Here is a 17,963-nt window from a genome sequence, read left to right as displayed (position 1 = left end):
ATAACTCTATGGGTGTCTAATTCACATCATACATTCCTCATTAGCTGTACCTTTAAACAAAACAAAGAACCACCTCGTATCAATTAAAACTTCATAAAAAATTTAGTTTAAAAAAAGGGGGGGGGGGGAGGCACGCTGCCCCATGTTGCCCTATTGACCAAGGGATTAAGTGTATATTACTTACTTTTCAGGAGAATATTGTTAAATAAAAGAATTAACTTGTAAATACATTTTTATGTTGGCTTCTCAGTAGCGCTTATAATATTAAATTCAGTCTACCGCGCAACGGAGTTCAATAACAGCTTAAGCTTGTTGAACCTTCACACTGAGAATCCAGTCATCTTGTCCCATTTACATTAATCTAAACACCCATAGAATTTTTTCCTCAAGCAAAAATTTCTTGAATAAATTATTTACATAACAATTTCCCCAAATTCTACATTTATGTAAACAATGGCCGGCTTTTGTTATCATGATACAAACACGATAGCAACATACAACTTCGTTTGCCACGTTCAACCATCAACTTCGTATACGATAAAAACAAATGCGTCCATACTAAAATTATAAAATGCTTTTTGAAGCCTTTATGTTGGAACTCTTTAAACAAATTAAGATACATTTGCTGAGTCACGCTGACTCACTATATATCTGACCCTCACCGTGCAAAGGTTCCACCATGTCTCTCGCAACACATGTCTGCCATCACCGTGTGCGATCACCCCGTGTGTCCAGCACCGCATGATCGTACCCTGTGTCCTGCACCTGTCTCTTATACACATCTAGATGTGTATAAGAGACAGTCGCAGCACGGCGGCAGAATCGCAGCACGGCGGCAGAATCGCAGCACGGCGGCAGAATCACAGCACGGCGGCAGAATCGCAGCACGGCGGCAGAATCGCAGCACGGTGGCAGAATATCTGCACAGGACGCGGTGGCAGCTGTTGCGGTGGCAGGTGTTGCGGCTGCCCAGCTGGAATTGTTCTGTTGTCGCCAATATAATCGATGGCTGCTGCTATCTCGCACATAAATACTAATTCTTTGTTTTTCTTGCATGGGCAAATATATTATAGAGGGAAAAACGACAGCTAGAAAATGATTTTCCATGTTGTTTGAAACCACAGACCAAACAGAGAATGCTAGTCTTCTTATGGGGTGGTCACTCTCGCTTTGGCTTTAAACTAAATTTGTGCCGGGAACCATTAACTCGGCGGATTAGCGTCGTCTAGGCCTATCGCATTTTAGGAATTCATTCACCTAGCAGCCGTCTTAGACAGATGAACTATCATCTTGTCAGTAGTCTCGCAATTTTGTTCCGTTGAGCAGCCCTTGAAAACCAACGTAAGTTAAGTTTAGTTGCTAAACCTTTTGAATCATGTACCTATTGTTCAATATTTTCACGTACCTTTAGATTTGCTTTATGTTCTTGATTAGTCATTTGTCATAATTTTCATTGAGCCAGTCTATTGTTTTCGTTATTGTATTTTGTTCTCCTGCTCTCTGGGCAGGTCCACGGATTTAAGTAAATTCCACCAGCTGCAAAAGCTGAACGTTTTTAACCCCAAGCCAAAGTGGCGTTTACAATGCCTCGGCACTGACAAAATTTGTATATAGGAAAGAATATATGGTATTATTAAATTATATCACGACTATCCATGCAAACATCGATTACAACCAATATATAATTTGTATAATAAATTTCCTATATGATTTATTTATTTATTACACAATAAATAAAGTACAAGTTTGTATTTCCCTAATACCGAGTCATCATCGGGATCAAAAATGTCATTAAGTTTGTTTTAATAAAATTGGTTCTAAAGATTTCCTACTTTTATTGGCAACACGGTGGCAGAACAGTGGCGCGATAGTTTACACACTTTTATAAGTCAGCCTGATTTATCGAGGAATATTAATAGCAGCTCGAATTCAGACACGATAGTAAGGTAATCATTACACTTCAATGTATTAATGAAAAAATTAATGAAAATATTAGTGATAAAATCGAAGATGTAGGAGATTTCCTGTTCAACTTATAATATAGAACGGGAATATTTGAGAACTCTAGGTGTTCAGTCTACAGTCACTTCGCCTCGTTTGGTTCATCGAAATATCTGAAAAATGTCAAATCGTGCGTACCTGAAATATAGAGTTACGTCGAAGTGTTTGATAGACCTACAACTTTTGACAATAATGTGTACATAAAAAACTCTTAATGGGAGCGGAGAGCGAGGAAAATTAGGACATTAGAGGTAATTAGAGGTATTTATTATCTACAGATAATGAAAATGATGAGGAGAATTTCCTTTTAGGAGTAATGAAGATAATGAAGGCGCGTGTATTACCGAGATAAAGGGCAGATAATATGCAACATCTTACAACTGGGATGCATGGCTGGTCTGAGATAAAGCACCTGTTCGTGAGAAAAACAATCGCAAACTAAAAAGTGTTTGTTAGTGCTCGATTTGATTATAATTTTCCAAAAACACTAGAAACGTTTTTTTTTTCCTTTTAAAGATGATCTTTTCTATATAATGATATTATATGAATTATAACGTATTAATAATTATTCTCACTGTCTTTTACTATAAAGGCAGTCTTTATTGGATGAGTCGAACGATTATGTGATAGCTTTTCATGTTTATATTGCCGATCGATCACGCGCTCGATGACTCGGAATGGATATAACAGTTCATTACTGGAGCAGAAAATTTGTATTTCACAGATCGTTTGTACCTCTCCGTCTGTTATTCAGTGAGGAGAACTCCCTCATTATTCACACATTATATTCTCTGCTCTAAGATCCCACAAGCTAACGCCCTATCCTCCACCTTCTCACATCTGTAGCTCTCCCACAATGCAGAGAGGCTAGAGCGCCATAATACTTTCTCATATGTCTCTCTTAACTCTTTTACTATTTATTATTGACAAAATGAGAATGATAAAAATGCTTTAGCCCGATCACAGTTGGATATGAATAGAAGTTTCGAAAATTTTATTTGAAATTATTTTGAGATCTACTGAAAACTCTCCCTTCAGTCGCTGCACATAAATGATATATGTTATTGAAAATATTTGCACTCCGTGGCCGGTTAGAACTGCTACAGTGAATAAGAGCCAATTGTTGTCAATTGACCGCAGCCGTTTGTTTGCATTAGCTACAGCGTGGGGAAATCCAGGAAATTTACCCCGGGCCGGTCATGTGGCCCGGAGGGGGAAAATCATCCGCTACCTCGATTATCAGGGGGCATTTAGCCCCCAATTTAGCCCCATGATCAGATTGTGCACTCGGATGCTCCAGTCTTGCCGCTTATTGACGTTGCCAATACATCGTATGCATTCGGCGCAACGAGTTAGACTTAGTCCAATTAGCCATGCACTATTCACAAATGTGTGGACGATTTCGACCTTGTCTGGACCGGTGAAAAAAATATTAGTATACCATGTATGTGCTTCACTATTTCGACAGTGACCAATTTATTTTACTGGGTGTTCACTGTACACAAACGGGACACATACAGCGATTTGTACCCCTTTTCGTCGTATCGTAATTTTTGGGAAGCCTGGTGTCTTTTTCACGCATTAGAAATTTATAACTGTTAATTTGGGCAGTTAAATTTGTAATGCATGCATTTCGTGACAGACTGAACTATTTTAATTTCTGGTGTTGCTCGTCGCTTTCCTGAGGTAATTTGAACATCAAATTTACTTATCATGCGTCTTACAGTTACGTCAAAAATTATTTGCCTTTTTCCAAAATGGGAATTTCCATTTTTTTTACCATCAAATTCCATTTTTAAAAGTTGTTCAAGTTCAGTTTGGTGAGCGCCTGAAAAATTCTCCAGTATTTACCTTTAGCCCGCAACGATTAAGTTCTTATTTTCGATAAAATTTTTTCGATTCTAAGCACTTTTCTGTTGCGCTAAATCAGGATCACATGGCGGTTTTTCATATCCAGGTCGGACTTAACGATCAAGGCTTAGCGAACTTGTGTTTAACTTTCTCATCGGGTTAAATAACCAAAACAAATAAATAAGTGTATTATAAATATCAATCAAATATGAAGTTACTTAAATATATCAATAAAGGAAACTCCCTTTCAATGGAAATTCCCGATGAAAGAATTTTTTTGCATTGTACCATATTTACGGATTTTTCGAAAAATTAAAATCAAATAAAAATCAATGTCACTAAGAAAAACCCTCGAGTTCTATGCGAATTTACTCTCTAAAGGTGCCAGTAAATTGAATTTGAATTTATTTTTCATAAACAACAACACAAGAGGAGGCTGAGCTTCGGAACAACTCCCAGCGCAATTCATTATATCCTACACAAAAGAATCTGGGTTTTACGGCACGTAATTCAGGATGCACTAGAAAAGAAAGGATCTGCATGCTTGCGTAATCAGAAAAAAATGATTTGAATGCACCCTATAACCTACGATAATAGAAGACCTCTTAATTAGCTCCAGTAATTTACCTTAATGATGATATTCTTGTGATAGCTGCTGATGATAAGAAGTTTCTAGCGTGCTGTAAAATTATAAAATAATTTATATACTAGGTAATACTGGACGAAAACTATCGAATTAGGCCTGAATGTATGAGCTGAATAATTACTTTGCATAGAGTATTGCAATTTCATTCATAAAATTGACTGAGCTTTATTGATCGATGGGCAGGACAATGGTCCCAATAGGCACCGAGAATGGCCCAAAAGGCACCGAGAATGGCAATAGGCACCGAGAATGGCCCAAATATTGAGAATGGCCCCTAGAATGGTTCAAATATACCCCAACATAATATACCCCATAGAATGGTCCCGATAGACCCTACAATAGTCCAAATAGACCCCTAAAATGCTCCAAAAAGACCACTTGAATGGTCCCAATAGACCCTAGAATAGTCCAAATAGACCCATAGAATGGTCCAAATAGACCCCTAAAATGCTTCAAAAAGACCACTTGAATGGTCCCAATAGGCCCCGAGAATGGTCCCAATAAGACAAACGCGTTCAAAAGTAGAGAAACAAAGCCTCTACTAAAATAATTTAGCCGAGAAAAATAACCTACACACGTAAAAATTAATCCTTCCAGCCGGCCGTTATATTTCGAACCATCTGGTAAAATTCAATCTCGGTTATTTTATTCATTAATATTGGAGAAAAATGCTTGATTCGATTGAAATTACGCAATAGTCCATACAATATTTTTACATAAAAAATCAATGAAGAACCTCACTATTAAAAAGTGAAGTGTTGCAGAGTTAAGGGGAGCGTCTTGGGTCAAATTTACCTCGGTTATTTACAGACGGATCGATTCGAAATTTGGCACACGTATGTAAAACGAAATTCTAAGACTTTTTTATTCGTGTAAATTTTTCGAAAAAAATTAAAGAAAACGTGAAATTCATAGAAAACGGCCAAAAAAAGGGTACTTTAGAAAACCTATCTCCTCCTAGGATTTTCAAGCTACAACATCGAAACACATATCATTCGATGCGTAAAGACCATATCTAAAAAAGTATGTATGCGTTTTTTGAAATTCTCATTTTTGTGGGTGTGGGAGCATTTTTGTAAAGTTGTCGGAAATTTTTCGATTTTACCCCTCGCCCCCCCTCCTTTTTGCAGAATAAAATCTTAACTGTAACGAAATTAGAAAAACGTATACACTCTTTTGTAGATCTTTTTTTTCCAATCGAATGGTGTTTGTCTCATTGATGTAGCTTCAAAATTCTAGGAGGAGATAGGTTTGCAGTGACAATAAGTTAACTATCAGTAGGGCCCGACAAAGTCGCGCGCGCCTCGAAAAAGACATTCAAGGGTTCAAGGTCGCAAGACTACACGATATTGGAGCTCAATTTCTGTCAAGGATGATGCGAACGACGGCACGAGTACCATCCTATATGACTGCAAGCGGATAACTGAAGCACAGCGTGTTCAGACTAGCGTGTGCTACCGGTAATTTAGGCCTATATTAAATGTTAAGGAACTCCACCACCCCTAACCCTTTCGCGATCTGTCGTGAACGCATAAATCAACGTACAGAGATGGTTTTGGTACCGTTAGATGCGTCAGAATGTAAGCTTTAAGATGAGTATGAAAATTGAAAAAGTCAAAACTTTCATTTTTGACTCAGACGCTCCCCTTAAGCCCACCAAGCCCGCTTGCATTTTATCCACAAATAAAAATTGGAAAGTCAGGTTGAATTTTTAAATGGACATGCACACGTTCAGTATCGGAAACTGATTACTTACTTACAATTATCAGTTTAAAGAGTTGGAAACTAATAATAGACATACACAATTTATTTTTAAAGCGTTTGAAATTGACAACAGACATACACAATTAATGTTTAAAGCATTTGAATCTGATAACGAACACACACACTCTATTTCAAGCGCTGGAAACTGATAACGAACATAACACTCCATGTTAATAACGTGATGCATCATTTCATGGAACATCAGAATAAAGCTCTGCTTTACTGAACACCGTTATTACGCTCGAGTTTTTTCCTTTAGTCTTCACGTTGAGTCAGTCCCTTTTTAAAAGGCGAGCTTTGGAGTTTCGTCCTCGCATCAGTTCGTTTCAAAGAGAATCCCCTGCGACGCTTGAAAAATCGTTCCCAGTTTTATACTTTATTCACCAGGTCCAGATCAAGCGCGCCCGCGTTAACCTGGACTGAACGCTACGATTTTTACTGGAAAACTCTTTGTGACTAAAAAGAAACGTTTTGAGACAGATGTTTTTGATATTTTTATGTGACTATAGAAATATGAAAACTGGAGAATATATCTTAAAATTTTATTGTGAAGGCTACAATTCTGATTATTATTACTTTTCATTTCTCTCAGTTTTCATGCCGTTTTAAATTTGTATACAGACGTCGAATTAATTAATACACAAATTTTGTGCCTGTAAGGTTACTCACTTGATCTTGATTTATTGTCAAGATTCATTTGTGAGTCAGACTGATCATTCAGTGGACCCAGGGTACTGAATTTTACTTGAAAATTTCCTCACTTATATTTTGCTAGCGTAGTCACTGATTGTATTCTGACTTTGTATTCATTCTCCTGACATGATGGGTTCGATCTGATTTGTATACAAATTAATATACCTTAGTGTTGAGATAACTTGAAATCATGTTGGGCACGTTAAGCAAGATTTTGCAAAGGAATAGCAAAAAAAACTCCTATTTTTTCACGAAAATTTTTGGGAATCAGCTTCATTGTACCTTCAAAAATTCAATAACACATTCACAAGAAATTCCTATTGAAAAGAAGACCTCAAACTTAAATTGAGCAATCAAACTTAAATTGACTGAAAGAAAGTATCCGAAGCGAAACTGGAGTGCACACGCAAATGTAAGAGAATTAGTAACATAAAAGTGAGTAAAAACTCAAGAGTTTAGTCAAACAATTTCAGTAAAAAAATACATTTATATATACACAAAGTTTCTAAAACTAAGAAGAATGTAGCACTGGAGTGTAAGAGAAAGCTATTAATCTCCATTGTACACAAGAATATCGCATCGTTTGATGGCAATTCTCATAGCTGAATGAGGTGGATGCAAACGTGGGCTTCCAGTAAGATAACTCTTATTCTAACGCACTCCATTCCAGCATTTGCCGATTGTGACCGAGCTACGCTTAAGTGCACTGCGCATAGCAGTATTTATTAGCATGTGAGGATAAAATGTGGTCATTGAGAACAACCTTAAATCTAAAGTGGAAAATGATTTTAATATTATGCCAATTAATATTTAAAAACTATTTCACGAGTAAAACTTTATTTTCTTAAACACAGATCCACATGTGCCACTAAAGAATAAATACTTGATGATTCACGGAAACTTCCTGATTTGAAAGCTCAATAAAAAGAAAACGAGTTAAGATATCATTAAAGTATAATTTTTTAGAAAAAGGCATCACCTGACTTTTTTATCATTCAATTTTAAAGGTGACATCGGAAAAATGACGGCCACCATTGTCAGTGAATTCAGTTAGTTAATTTTTGAAGTTCCATCCAACTCTCTGAAACATATTGACGGGTATGTTGGCGATGACTTGGAATATGTTGCTCTTTGTATTAGGTAGGGTCCTTGGACAGTCATTATAAACAATTGATTTATGATAACAACATAAAAAATCACATGGATCCAAATCGAGGGTTTGGGCCTGCCAAAGAAGGTCACCTCTCAGGAAGATAAGGCACTCTGCAAAATGTCGTCTCGGAAAGTGTGGAAAACGCAGAAACGTCTCTCTAATTCTCTCTAAGTTTTCGGGCGTTGCTGCAGTCTACTGACCTCCAGACCCTCTTGCATTCACATGCACTTACACTAACCTTAAATGTGTTTACCCTCATAACAATCGATTTCCGATCAGGAATCCGACCTGAAGGACGAATACGGAAGCGAGTACGGAATGCTTGTTGAATAGCGATAATGGAACGGCCATTAGTTACGCCTCAACAGCAAACGCACGCTAATCACTTGTCCAATGCAAAGTGGCAATTGCCTGGGCGGGACAGAAAACTTCATGATCTTGCCTATCATAGCTATGCCCTTTCCCTACAACATCTGACTGCTTGGCGTGAAAGGCATATCAAGAAGTTTACGTGAATCACCCTGTAATTTCCTTTTTATCACACTGGAAAGAACTTCATAATATTACTTCTGCATGAATCAGTAATTACAAAGATTGAAAGAAACCTGTAGAACAATATAATATCCCTCATAAATAAAATCTACAGGGTGTCCCAAAATAAACGATACTCGACTTTGAATGACTGTAACTCAAAAAGTAATAGAGTTAAAAAAATTTTGAAGGTCAGGATTTGTTCCCTATGTTTTTCTGCATCTCTCCACCAAAAATCAGACAGATCGATGTAGCCATAAGCGTTTGATAGAGCATTCAGTGACTTGTGCTAAAATCGTGCTTGCGCAATGTTTTAGTAAGATCACTTTGCATAATCATTGCATTGTCTTGACATGTTTTCTTTCCGCTGTTTTATTTTTTGTATTTTTTGTGAGACAAAAACATGGCAATCTTTGGTGAGAGGCAATCATGACAATCTTTGGTGAAAGACAATCATGACAATCTTTGGTGAGACACAATCATGGCAATCTTTGGAGAGACACAATCATGGCAATCTTTGGTGAGACACAATCATGGCAATCTTTGGTGAGAGGCAATCATGACAATCTTTGCTGAGAGACAATCATGACAATCGTTGGTCTCATCAGATATACAAAAAATAAAACAGCGAAAACAAAACATGTCAAGACAACGTAATGATTATGCAAAATGATCTTACTAAAACTTTGCGCAAGCACGATTTTAGCACATGTCACTGAAATTCCTATCAAACGCTTATGGCCACATCGATCTGTCTGATTTTTGGTGGAGAGATGTAGAAAAACATAGAGAACAAATCCTGACCTACCAAACTCTATTACTTTTTGAGTTACAGCCATTCAAAGTTGAGTATCGTTTTTTTGGGACACCCTGTACAATTGATGGCGCGAGAAGGTAGTGTAAATTCTAATGTCACAGACAGCCATTAACGATATTATTTCCGTTATGCGCAATGCCCAAGTTGGTATACATGTTTTCACGCAACTTTTATACCAGATTTGTGTCCGAAATATCAAGTAAGTCAAATATGTAACAAGTGTGGGATACAGCGGTAAGAGTAACAATATCGCAAAACTCCTTACCCCAATAAATCTTACTTTTCTAGATAGAAAATTAGTGTAAATAATATAAATATATATAATATACATTCTTATCCACTGAAAATTGTTGATGGAAATATTTGTTCTCTCCTGTTGATTTTCCATCTCTTTTGGTCTCTGTGAAATTCTGCCAATATTAAATTATTTGTTAAATCAAATGAAAGAGTAATTTCATACAATGATCTTTCTCTCCACATCTGCACCAAAATTTAGTGATCAAAGCGTGCCGAAATTGATAAAGTTTTCCTTTTGCTCTACAGAAGCTGCCGGTCAGGCCAGTGACCAGCAAGTTGACAAACTCAGGCCCCCACTTCCAAGGATATTGTCGCGAGATCTCGCTGTAAACGGACAAATTTGAAAACTTGTGCAAAAACTTGCGGTAAGATAAGGTTTACGGCAGAATTTTCCTCAAATTTCGGCCGTGACGTTAATAATATTCTTCTGTAAGTGTCGGCGTACTAGAATCTTGTTGATTTAGGGAAAGCATTTGAAAATAAGGTTACTGAAATATTGAGCTGGAGTTGGCGAGAAGGTTGCAAATAATATATGGTGTGACGGTGAAAAGTGAAAGTTTGTAGTGATATAGTGATTTACCATCCCAATCTAATCCAAGAGTAGATTGATAAGACAAAATAGAACGGTCCTTCATAAGTAAGAAATATGTTTTACTCACTTGATAAAAGGCTTTTGATCTAATTTATATTTGTAATCCAATCAATCAATCCGTTCTGATCCGTTCTGATCAATCCGAAAATTCGGTGGACTTTGAGAGACAAGTACTTTATCAAGTAGTGTTAATAACGAAATTTGAACATAAAATGCATTCAGTTATTCAAATCTAAATCAGAATGAATAGGCAAGTTTCACTCGCAATCGTGTGTGAATACAAAGTGTAGACAGGGAAAAATTATATTCTCCGGTTTGAGATCGAGTTTATAAAAACATTTTCTGATTAAAAAAAATTGGATTAAGCTTCATTTTTGTCAAAGTTTGGAGGAGCAGTCTGATGTGTTGCATTGTGTCTGGTGCGGGTAGGCAAATAAGGGAGAAAGTGTTCCACATTTGCGGAGGCCTGCTTAACTCGTCCAAGTCATGGCATCTACACGCCGGGACGAGAAAGGACATTTGTTGTGCTGGGGACATGGATGGCAGTGGCAGGACTGCGTGGGAGTTGGAAATCCTAACGCCGACTGGGGCAACGTGACTTTGCAACACCTCACCAAGAAAAGGATTTTGCTGACATGGCATGCAAATCAACACAGACAAAAACCTTCTGGCCATAGACTTGTGGACTTGACAAAACCGAGTGTAGGTCGACCAGCGATCGATATTATCACTGATTTTAAACCTGAAGTTTCAGCGCAAATACCATTTAAAGTCCAAGATGAAAACGTGCAATATGGAAGTGGAGAACGTGACACAAGATTCAGACGCTTGATGAATATGACTTCATCTGGACCAGCGATGCAGCCAAAGTAAGTATTTGCTTTTAATAATAAATATCAACATTATTTATCCAGTCTCTATTTGTAGAATGAAAAATTCCAAACCTTTACAGTGCACAGTCTAGAATATTGTGTTTATTTGTATAGATAGCAACTTTTTTATAGAATGACGATTTTGGTTAAATTATTTCGGCTTCCAATTGTTGTGACTAAGGTTTAAACTCATTGTATGCGGTCAGGGTTTAAATTTTTGAGTGGTTCAAGGATTTAAACTCGTTGACATTTGTATTTCAATATAATGAACGAATTAGAGTCAATTATTTAAGCTATATACCAGCACATTATTAAATAAATAAATAGAGAAGTGCACGAAAGCTTGAGTTCTTATGAAGGATTAATCAGCGCTGCGATGGCTTGGCCATTTCGCTTTAGCCCCGCGCGGAAAATGTCATCAATCAATGAGATTAATGGGAGTTCATGGTGAGCATTGACGGTGCGGTATTGACGCCATCGCAGAGCGGGCAAAATACCAATTCTCAGGCTAAAGTAGGATCACAACAAAACCCATTATCGTCTAGATTTATGTTCATCACTTGCTCGATTTTTACGACCCATTAGTCGAAAGCAACTCGAGCTTACCCTTAAGTCGCTCGAGTGTTAGGTGACCGCTGAGATAACAATCTGCCATAAATTTTGGACGCTTCTCGAGTATAAAAAAAATCCACGGAACTCGAAAATCTTTCTTGCTATCCGCAAATGGCGTTAGAATGGAAAACGGAAGATGATAGTCAGGTTAACTAGTTTCACGAAAATTTTTTTATTACGCGTGTATATTTATTTTCTACTGTTATTTTTCTAGGATCACCAACCGTTAAACGATATCATGAACAGGTCAATATTCAGAATTTTTATAAATAGCCTCTCTTGTTCCTGTAATTTTGGGTTTAATTTCGGTGAATTTATTTCACTATCAGACCGTATTACGTACATTCTTTAGAAACGTACGCATTTATAAAGATTTTCTTCACAAACACCTGACGCTTCAAAAGTTTGGGGTCAATGTAGCGAATGATCTATCTTCACTCAAAGACCTGAGTGTTTTTAGCGCATTTTCTCATGTATGGAAAAAAGGCGCTATTGTGCTCGTCATGTCCGTCCGTCCGTGACCTCTAGTTTTCGTCGACGAGAAAATGCGCTCTTTGTCACTCACTGCAGTGAGTACTGAGTTATATTTTTTTCAAATTGTCATGCACTTTTCGCCCCCTTTCCTTCCGCGCAACAAACGAGCGTATCAATGAATTGTTCATGAAGCGTGTCACTATGAGAACAGTATGAGCCATTCATCTTTCCCGAGCGCTACAACGCTTGTTGGGACAGAATATTACAGCGCCCAGTAGCCTTTATTCAAGGCAATCATGTGCATAATGCGTCCTCGTGTGTTCTATTGATGAGCCTTCAATGGGAAAATGACAGTTATTGTCGTTAGTTTGGTCAATAATATATTGAAAACTACTCGCTTATACTACGCCATTCTATAGCAAGAAACAGCAATGTTATTTTCTGTAATTAATAGGGCAATAAGATATTCATTCTCTGGCCTAAAGTTTCACTGAGCACCAAGAACAGTCGAGGGCACTATGTAAGTTCTATATAAAGTTTTGTACGCTTCACCTACTCACCTACTCACCTACTCACCTACTTACCTGCTCACCTACTTACCTACTCACCTACTCACCTACTCACCTACTCACCTACTCACCTACTCATCTACTCACCTACTCACCTACTCACCTACTCACCTACTCACCTACTCACCTACTCACCTACTCACCTACTCGCCCACTCATCTACTCTTCCACTCATCTACTCATACACTCATCTACTCATACACTCATCTACTCATACACTCATCTACTCATACACTCATCTACTTATCTACTCACGTCTCATTCCCTAACCCTCAAACTCATCACCTAGTCTCATCCATCACTTCGTCTCGTGCAGACTTAGACTTAAACGGTACACGAAGGATCGATGTTGTAGCGTCGCATGACTCGCACGGACATCTCCTTCGTATAAATCTTAATCCAGCTGCATTTTACATAAGATTCTCTGGCTTAATCTTGATTTCTTGAAGAAGAGAATCTGGAATACTCGTCGGTTGTACATTGAAACCTGATTAATAAATTAGCAGTGAGTTGTCAATGTCAGTAGACTAGCTTGTTTAGCTTGGCATGTTGATTGTAAACTATAATAATTGCTTGTTAATGGTAAACATAAATAGCTTGGTGATGGTTAGACACAATAGCTTGCTAATAATTAACATTAATGGCTTTTTATTGGCAAACCTATTGGATTGTAACTGGCTAAGATCTGTGACGCACGATAGTTTCATTATTTTAAACTTATGTTTTCTTGTTTATCAGGAATTAATTTTAGGGATAATTTTTTGTTCATGCGTATTTGACAAAACCACTTTAACGAAGATTGATCTGCCAATTATTTTGCATATACTTGGGCTAGCAATAACTGCAGTTCAATATTATAAACAATTTTGAATACTAAAAAATGACAGATAATAATATATTAAGCACTAATAGAAATAAGTGGTCTCAGACCAATAATTTTCATGAAATGAAAATCAAGTATTTTCTAGTCTACAAGCTTCCGTCGTTTGCTGTTTGTCAGATAAATCTACTGTGTGAGCGCTGGAGCGATATTTTGTTCTGCATTGTTTAAAATAAAGCACAAATTGAAGGATACGGATTTATGCCAGCCCAGTTTCTTTTTAAATTTATTAATCAATCCTGCTTTGTCCGCATGATGAAATAGTCACATCTGTTTCACGTCTCAATTAACGAGTTGAAAAATTTGTTCATTGTTGGCATCCATTCGAAATACACATCATAAGTTTCTTCATATTTTTTACTTGTACATTGCAACGGAAATTGACTTCTTATTCATTACTGACATGGATTAATATTATAACAAGCAAATTTTATCAAACTTATGCAATCATTAGCCTCGATCAAACTAAATTTATAAATTCCTCCTGCATCGCGCATTGTCTTTCCTGCAACGATATTACTGATGGATTAAATAATATAAAAATTAGTCGATTGATAAAATAATAATAAAATAATAAGATAAAAATTAGTTAACAATCATGCACGTGTTGTAATTGCCACTGAATTATGTGATCTTACATCGTAACTAATGGACGTTAACCGCAGGCAATGGAAACGCATAGCTTGGCCCCACTTAGTATCCTAATTACTTTCAAAGGTCATAATATATTAATTGATGTTTAGCCATTGATGGGTGGAGCTTACCGCTATCTGTTGCCGGGCATTGATGAGCTACCTGAGGGCGGCATAAATGTTAGTACGTTATTTGTACTGCGGAAGAGCCTTGTTAAAATATAGTATCATCTGGATCCAAATCATTTCATTCTGGAATTCTTTCTGGATTAAATAAAAAATAGCATCCCGATGCTTCAAAAATTAAATAAGTATACGGGTTTTCTTGAAGACCAGAGAATGTTTTTTATAGATAATTCACGTTTTTTTAATGAGTTGGACGTAATTTCTTGATGGCGCCGGCAAATCAAAAAGAACAATTCTAAATGAAATTTTCATATCATATGATTTTTCGAATATACAATTTTCATTTTCGAGTAATTTTAACTTTTACAACATTTATATATAAAATTTTGAATTGACATAAGTACAAAGAATAAAAGTATAGTGGATGAAGATCGAAAGCCTAAACCTAATTTGGTTTTCAATCAAACTTGAACTAAGGAGGGAAATCTGCCTTACCACGTCATATAGTGGCCATTTGTGTACACTTGTATACAACTCATTTTAAATTGTGAATAAATTCACATTGATGACAGTTTTCAATGGGCGAGGGACTCAATTTTTTTCTCACATCAGTGCACTAACAAAAATATCACAAATAAAATGAAGTATTTAATTCATATTACAATCAATTTGCTGATATTATGAACTTTATGTAATCGACAGTAAATAAATTATATTCAAGTTATTATTATTCATCCAAAACCTCGTCAACATCACAAGTAATGCACGTTAGGATCGTAGCAGCTAGCTGCTCAATAGAGTGGTCGCAAGAGTCAGTAATGCTGGACATGATTATATTATACATTTTTATTATATTTATTGTGTTCTATGTTATAAATTATATGTGGTGAATTATATTTATATACAATGCTCGTATCCGCCGAAGGTGACTGAGCAGAGATGTCAAGTTTAAATAGTGATGACAATGATATATTAAGGATTTATTGCTATAATATTACTATGATGATTACAAAAACGTTGCTCGCAATAATTTGAGCAACAAAATAGTCCTTATAACTGCAATTGGTGGTACAAATTTGTAATATGTTAAGTCAGACCCGGGCGCCGCGGTTTCTTCTTAACGTTTCATTTTATCGCAGTGAGATATAACTTGCAAGAAAAGTTTGGCTTCTTCATTAGACAGTAAGAGAAATTAAGGTAACTTCTGGAAATTGAAGGGGTCGCTGCATGCTGCGTAAATGCAATTTTACCCTTGAAAAAAAAAGTCTGTACTTTACCTCTATCACGCTTTATGTGTGAACTTAGATCAAAATTATTGCGTAAAAGACGTTCACAGTATTCTTATCACCTGCTCAGGTGTAAAATATTCTTGAAACTTCTGTTAATGTAATGTACCATTCATATTTTCATTAGAATATTCAATAAATTTCTTCGAAGAAACTGGATTCAGGCATTCCCCGCCTAGCAGCTTCTATGGCTGTGTGAGGTGGCACATATAATTTATATGCAGATATTTTAAAAGCTGGGATTAATAATTTTCGATTTTAGCCTTTCCACTGAGAGGAAAATGAGCTCATCGCTCGTGATTAGATTCCTTACAAGGTTTCATTTCTTGCCAGCTGCACAAATTTGTCTGCAAATTCCTGACGCTCGTGCATGGAATTCTTGGATTGTTAGATTTCTGATGATTCGGACGAATTCATTCTAATTTTCTTTCCTCATTATTATTTGACCCGTTACTTGCATAGTTACTAACGAACGATTAATCACGAATTACTAAAGATCCCCATGATTGAATGATCGCTGAGTCATGAGCGGAATAAATTATAATGATCATAAGTCGGTTTTCGGTCAGTGAGTTTAACCATCGGATAGTTTCAACCATTATTCTTATACATCACTGGAATCTTGACAAGCGAAGAGAATCTTAACAATAACGCGCGCTGACGTTCTTGATCTGGAGTGTAAAAACAGTTACTAAGTGACAAATTTTACGCATTGCAAATCATCATTGGATTTCTATTACCTTCATTGGGAAACATTGATACTGTAGGGTATATGGTTAATGTAAGTGCATGGTTTCCAGTATTTCCTGTAACTACGTTTAATATCCATCAGGGCTTACATATTCTTGTCTTAAACGATTTTTTAAGATTTACTTATGCTAGCAAAATTTAGAGTGCATGAAAATTGTTTGAATTTGTGATTTTTATCGCGGATTAGTTAGTGACGAACTAACGTGTACGAATGGATTAGTGCAACGCGTTGGATAAATCATCTCCATCGAATCAAATACAAAAAATTCACAGATTGTATTTGATTTTTTTTAATATTATCGCAAGAACTGCTATTACACGTGAATCTTAATCGATAAAATGACCGATTGCCAGATCTGTTCTCCAATAGAGTTCTGCGACATCCAGAGCAAATGACTCTGGATATAGAAGTGCGCTGTCGAATTGGAATACGATGGTGTTTTTCTGTCTCCTATCGAGCGGTCCCTAGCAATGAGAACTATAGACGGTTGAACGCTGACCAATTAAAACGCCTGGTGAACTTCACCTGTGCTTCTTTTACTGATGATATTTCGTGAATATCAAGACTATTGCCCCGATTAAAATATATCATATGCAACCGAATCATGGAAGCACCTGTATAGTAGTTTTGTACTAGTACAACCTGTACCAATTTTACTAGGGGTATTTCCTTAAATATCAAGACTAGTGCATCGATTAGAGTTTATCATATGCAACCGAATTATGGACGTACCTGTACTAGTTTTGTACTAGTACAACCTGTACTAGTTTTCTATTAGTACAACCTGTACTAGTTTTGTACTAGTACAACCTGTACTAGTTTTACTAAAAATATTTCCGTGACCATCAAGATTATTGCATCGACTAAAGTATATCACATGCAACCGAATTCTTGACAGCACACAAGAGCATATGCTCGGCCATACTTGATGCGTCTGTGATTTCTTATAAAAGATCGCAAAAAATCTACCGCCGCGCCGTTCAGTTTACGGTAGCCGCAGCCTATGGAGGTGCTGGTGCAACCAGACTCCATGAAAACAGATTGTCGTGAATGCCGAGATAATTTAACCGATATCGGCTCTTACGCTGGATTCATGAGACGAGTATTCCTATAATTGTCTCTGTGTGCTGCAGTGACAGAGACTGCCGGTGTAGAGGCTGTCTCTTATACACATCTAGATGTGTATAAGAGACAGGTACAGAGACTACGCATGGTTGATATGATTTGACTGTACAGAGACTACGCATGGTTGATGTGATTTGACTGTACAGAGACTACACATAGTTGATATGATTTGACTGTACAGAGACTACACATGGTTGATATGACTTAACTGCACAGAGATAAGAAATATATGAATTACATGTAAAAAGTTACTTATGTTTGATAGCATGTATGTGCACATATTCTTGATAT

At 36.7% G+C, this 17,963-nt stretch overlaps 1 protein-coding gene across 1 annotated transcript in view; it reads left to right on the top strand.

The window, feature by feature from the left end:
* Positions 1-10,410: 10,410 nt before the first annotated feature.
* Positions 10,411-17,963, top strand: part of LOC125177777 (serine/arginine repetitive matrix protein 2-like) — a 52,261-nt gene continuing 44,708 nt past the window's right edge. Inside the window, exon 1 of the mRNA XM_047880163.1 lies at positions 10,411-11,214. Within this exon, the coding sequence (XP_047736119.1) occupies positions 10,832-11,214 (383 nt within the window). The 5' untranslated portion in view covers positions 10,411-10,831. The remainder of the gene's footprint in view (positions 11,215-17,963) is intronic.

The sequence above is a fragment of the Hyalella azteca genome, unplaced genomic scaffold (genome assembly GCF_000764305.2).
Source record: "Hyalella azteca isolate HAZT.00-mixed unplaced genomic scaffold, Hazt_2.0.2 contig4783, whole genome shotgun sequence".
NCBI lineage: Eukaryota > Metazoa > Arthropoda > Malacostraca > Amphipoda > Hyalellidae > Hyalella > Hyalella azteca.
Note: the sequence above shows the minus strand (reverse complement) of the source record. Positions and strands in the feature narration are given on the sequence as shown.